The sequence below is a fragment of the Cyprinodon tularosa genome, unplaced genomic scaffold (assembly GCF_016077235.1).
Source record: "Cyprinodon tularosa strain WSP-4 unplaced genomic scaffold, ASM1607723v1 ctg1171, whole genome shotgun sequence".
Taxonomy (NCBI): Eukaryota; Metazoa; Chordata; class Actinopteri; order Cyprinodontiformes; family Cyprinodontidae; genus Cyprinodon; species Cyprinodon tularosa.
Window position 1 is genome coordinate 5055 of NW_024037972.1, and position 5551 is coordinate 10605.

Genomic DNA, 5551 nt, shown 5'->3' on the forward strand with positions numbered 1-5551 from the left:
TTGAAATTGTGGGAGCCTCCTTTTTCTCAGTCCTTACTCACACTTCTTTCAAATTCCTCCTCAGAAATTAATATAAAAAAGTGCAAACTTACTGAAGGGTTTCATTCAGACTGTTGGTTATTGAAGGCTTCTTACAGTTCAAACAAGGCCTGCCAGAGTTTCTGAATGTTTGTCGCTATTTTAAATCTTTTTTGAATCTTGTGCTTTCTAGCCGCCTCAGTCAAACTACGGCTGTTTGCATAATTCAAGGCTGAAGGCGTTTCTATTCCTTTATCCTTCTTCAGCTCTTTGTTCCACAGGAGTCTTCCTGGTTGCAACAAAAACATAGAAATGGACACGATAATTATAAAATGTTTTAATCATTCAGAAGTCAGCATGTTCACTACAACATTAGAAAACTTTACTCATTCACTTGTTTCTCCCATGAATGTTTAAAATGGTCTCTTTGTTTTCGATCCTCTTGAACAAAATGTCAGTAAATGTTTTAATAAATGCATTTTTTAAAACTCCTTTTATTGTCTCATCTGTTCTCAGCAGCTGATGCCAATATATTCATGCACATTCAGGACAGCAAGGTGAGTTCTGCTGAGCCAGGGAGGTTAACAGAAAGGCCTCCACCCTGAATCACATCAGTAATATTTCCTGTATATCCCATGCTGATTTTGTTTTTCTCTCCCAGTCATTGAGGTTTTGTAGGAAATGATTCAGAGCATCACACATTAAAAACCGGGGGTTTGTAATAACTGAGGGGCCTCTTCATGTTTGACTTTCTGTTCTCCTTAGTGATCGGGATGAGGACCATTCCCACCACAAAAATCATCAGCCCTACGGAGAGCAGGGCCGGTCCCAGGATGGTGGTGACCTTCTTGCACTGGCCGGCAAAGTAAAGGCCGCTGATGACGATGCCGCAGGCCAGGAAGCTCCCTCCAGTGGACATGAAGTGAATGGGAAACCAGAAGACTTCACATTTTTTCGGTGGGGGGTCTGTGGTCCAGAGGGACTCAGTACGGGACAGAGTGAAGACTGTGCTCACTTCATGGCTCGGGGGTGTCAGCTGGTCCTGGGACTGGGAGAGTGTGCACTCCCCCAGTGGGATGTTCTCTGGGCTGCCTGGCATGACCTCCTGGGTGACTCTACAGACGAATAAAATAACTCTGTAAGGCAAAACGTGGTTGATTTTAGACCAAACAAAATGAAATGGCCATAAGTTTCCTGCAGTGATCAGAGATATATTATTGAGATACAACATTATACTGTTTACTGAGTTTGAACAAACAGAAATTACAATTTCTTTAGGGACTTAAAACCAAAAAATCTATCAATACTTTAAGAAAACAAGAAAAGGAAATAACAAAAAACATTATTTTACAATTATTGTAACGAGTAATTTCAACCCTGAAAGTTGTATTCATTCGCCAGCTGTATATTTTACATTTTTAAATCTTTACTGTGAACAAAACTGTCCCTTCAGAGTTATTTCACACATTAAAACATTAAAAAAGAGGGGCAAAAGTTTTGATAATAATCCATACCTTTACTTTTTTTTAAATGTTTTTTTTTTAAGTCAATTTGTGTTTCTTTAATTGCAAACAGCTACTAAATACTTTATGGTAAGGAGATTTTGTTTATTTTGTATTTTATTAGCTAATTATCATACTTGTAGTGATTGATAACATTTTAAAACATACAATTTAATTAATACTCTGTTTGCGGGGTTATAGTAAGCTGGGCTAGCTATACATATATTTTACTTAAACGTTTTATAGAATTTTCCCCTGTATTTGCAGTATAAGTCCCTTAACAGTATTTAGGGAAAAAATAAACAACCTGCATAAAATGTTGTCTACCATCAAACATGTGCTTTCTCAATATATTAAACATTTTGCTTCCAAAATAGTTTATATGAAGCTCTTAAGATAATTTTTTGTCAGTTACTGAAGTCAAAAAATCTTGATTTGCACACTTTTAGTTTGAAACCATTAATCAGAACTGCTATTTTTGTCTTATTAGCACAGGTTTCGTTTTACTCTATAAGCACAAGATATTTTTAAACATTTACCTCAACAATCTAAAGTTGGTTTATTCACAAATAAAGATAATTCTACAGTGATTTTCTAAATTAATGCATGGTATCTAATAAAGTGTGTAGGGCTGAGCACAGAACCTTGCAGCAAATAACATCAGTTTTTACCATCAGTGTGAGAATCTGTTCTCTCTTTTACTCTAAAATATATTGTCCTCTTTCAGATCACTTTATTTCTTAAATTTAATAATAAAAAAAATAATTATAACTCCGCAGTGGTGGTGCATTCAGGGTGATGTGCTGTTTTAACTTGAGATGTACACGAATCGTGACTTTAAATGGCACACAGATTAATTCTTATTATTGATTATGTGATATATAAGAACCATCGGCTGGATTGGTGTTTATTTAGGGGCGTCAGAGGAGATAAATCCAAACACGCCAGATTCCTCATAGGAAGTTATTTCGTCATCGATTTAAGCATGTTTCCACTCACTTGGTGCTGAAACATACAATTTTTCTGTATCTTTAGCTTCCTTTCAGAAAATATCAGAGCATGATGCTGCCACCTCCATGTTTCACTTTGGACTAAGTATTATTTTATTAGTGTGTGGGGTTATCTTTGTGTCAAACATGATCATATGATATCATTTAGGTATCATATCTATATTAAAAGAGAGACTTGTATAAGAAGTCAGCACCACAGGTACAATACTGAGAAAAATTAAGAAAAACGCTTTATGTATTAAGCATTAGTTGAATAAGAACATTGCACACAAACATGATAGAACAAAAAATTATTTTAACGGTGGTTTATCCTCAAGAAGTATCCCTGGAGCTATTTCAGAACCTGAAAACTTTCTTATATTTTTGTCAGAAATTGAAGAGATTGTCTAGGTGTGTGTGTGTGTATATATATATATATATATATATATATATATATATATATATATATATATATATATATATATATATATATATATATATATATATATATATATCTTTTTTCTTTAGAAACTGACCAATACAAATATTTAGAATTATTTTAGGCAGAACTGAATGTTTATCTCAACCCTTAGTAAAGAATTAAAACAGTGCATTTTGGAAATTGCTATTGCTCCTCCAGTGTTGTCTTTTGGTAGCCTCTCATGTCTTTTGTCAGTTTAGTGAAAGGTTTTGCATTTTGGAATGCCACCTAGTCCCAATTTATTTATCTAAATGTTTCCCATTGAAGTTTTGGAGTTTTTTTATACTCTTATCCTGACTGATTTCTTTGCACAGTAAGGTCCTTAGAGACTTTACAGCCATTTCTGTAAACTAAATCTCCCAGCAAATCCAGCTAAAACAACTGGAATCAGATTCACTGATGATTCTAACTGATGACCAGTGTGAACTGAGGAAAACTGAATGCTGAACTTAAATAAAAAAGGTGATTCAGTAAAGTTTTAACACATCTATGCAGCTCAGTTATTGCAGCTTTCATTTTAGGTTCATCATCAAACAGATTTACATTTGGGTTGTACAGTATAAATGTTCTATTTACATGTTGACTTAAAAAAAAAGTAGTTCTTAGAAATCGAGTAATTTTCACTGAAGCTGACATTTTACCTGTGGTGTGCATATTTGAGACTGGCGGATGCTTCTACCACCGCAAAGTTTTTGTATTTTTTTTTGTGACATCATTAAATCAACGTTTTTTTTTAATGTTTGAACACCTTTGTCCTTTTTTAAGTCTGGTCCTTCACAGAGACTTTGTACATTTCAATTGACTGAGTCGATGGAAAGATCGTGAATTTATGTAATTCTGAACCAAATTGGACTAAATGTTTTATTCAAAATGATGGGTTTCAGCTGAGGAGGAGGAGGAGAGTGAGATCCACAGATCTCTTACAGTTTCCAGTCAAAACAAGTGAAGACAGCTTGAAATGTGATTCCATGAATCAATAAATGACATCATGATGGCTGCTTCCATTTGAACAGCCTAAAGCTTTACGGTCAATTTTCCTCCCAAAAAGCCTCGTAGTGTCAAAACCTCAATGAATGTAGAGAAAGCAGAGTCTGTTTTCTAATTCACTGATTACCTGAAGTTAATTAGTGACTTTCCGGCGCCTGTTGAATTCTTTTCACATTGTTATATTTTAGGCACATAGATTATTTCAGGACTATTGAATCTTTCTAAATAATTAATCTTTTTTTCAATTACGCTTCCCTCTTTGTCGGGCTAATTTTACTGGAGGTAATCAGGCTCCCTATCAATTATTAACACTTTGATAGAAGTATTGATCATGTTAGGCCACACCCTCCACCCTCTATTACAAAACACACATCGCTAGAAAATGATTAAATCTGAACATCTGTTAGGTAAACAAAGATCTGAAGAGGCTTTCAGTTGCAGGAAAACAATAAATAAAATAGTAATATTATTATATTTATAAGGATTCTTCATTTTGTCTCTCAAATTAAATCCAGATGCTTGTTAGATTAGTTAAACAGGAGTAAACAATCAAACTTACCCTTAAGATTTGGATAAAGTCTTCTTGTTTTTACAGGTTAGAGTCACATAAAGATGCAAAAACACTCAGAAATCTAAAGAATAAGCTGAGGAAAAAACTTCCTCCCACTGCCTGACCAGAGGAACCAATAAAAAGCATCAAGGCAGATTTTTGTTCCTGAACAATCCACTGCCCACCCTCTTGTGTTTCCTGCACCTCCTCCAAGGAAAACCCTGTGGCCACCACAGTCTCACCATCACACACCATCACAGACGCTCCTTCCTCTTGTTGAATCCAGGCTAAGAAGCTTGTCTTCTCAGAAGATACCCTTAGAACCTCTCTCTTTCCCACAGGAGTCAGTGCATTAAAGCAGACGCCAGAACAGTTGGAGTGCTTTCAATCATAGAGGTTTTTCTTTTTCGTCACACAGAGCAGCAGAGCAGGGCAGTGATCAGGAAATGGCTCTGACAGATTGATGAAGCAGGCAGTCACCCCCACGCAGACTTTCCAACGTGTTGGCACAACATTGATCCAAAAGCAGCCCCCGGCTATAATCTGCAAGTTGTAGTTTTGCTCACTGAGCATGGAATCAATTCTATCTGTGTGGCAGAGTTCATCCTTGGACAGAGATTTTGTTTTTCCCACAGATCTTGGTGTTTAGCCTTGAACAGCTTCAGCCCCAGATGCACAATACAAGAAGGGAGGGAGGGGGGGTTTGTTGCATTATGTCCCTAATGTTTGCACTAAACACATCTGGCATTACGGCTGTGACTTAGCTGCCATTAGGGAACATTTTCAGAAAAGCACCATATGACCAAAGATCTGAGTAAGATATGAAGCTTCTGCTTGGTTTCATTAGATCACTAATGGTACTTTTTTATGGGTTATTGTAGCAAAGGATTTGATTTTCTAAGCTTGTGATACTATTATTTATCCACCAGAGGGAAGCATCAACATTTAGTTAAAATGCCAACTTTTCCTCACAGCTTGTTTTTTCATTTAATGATAAATCTATAATCCAGGATTATTTTAAAGC

At 35.8% G+C, this 5551-nt stretch overlaps 1 protein-coding gene across 2 annotated transcripts; it reads right to left on the reverse strand.

Moving 5' to 3' along the window:
* Window positions 1–335: 335 nt before the first annotated feature.
* Window positions 336–5147, reverse strand: LOC119799025 (phosphoinositide-interacting protein-like). Of its 2 annotated transcripts, none has more exons than XM_038308711.1 (2): window positions 4537–5147; window positions 336–1133 (listed from the first exon to the last, which is right to left on the reverse strand). In XM_038308711.1, exon 2 carries the CDS (start codon window positions 1115–1117, stop codon window positions 713–715), a length of 405 nt encoding a protein of 134 aa, XP_038164639.1. In that variant the 5' UTR covers window positions 1118–1133; window positions 4537–5147; the 3' UTR covers window positions 336–712. The 2 variants fall into 2 exon arrangements, with proteins under 2 accessions (XP_038164639.1, XP_038164632.1); XM_038308704.1 differs by having other exon boundaries at window positions 336–1154; window positions 4537–5146.
* Between the last annotated feature and the right edge of the window lie 404 nt (window positions 5148–5551).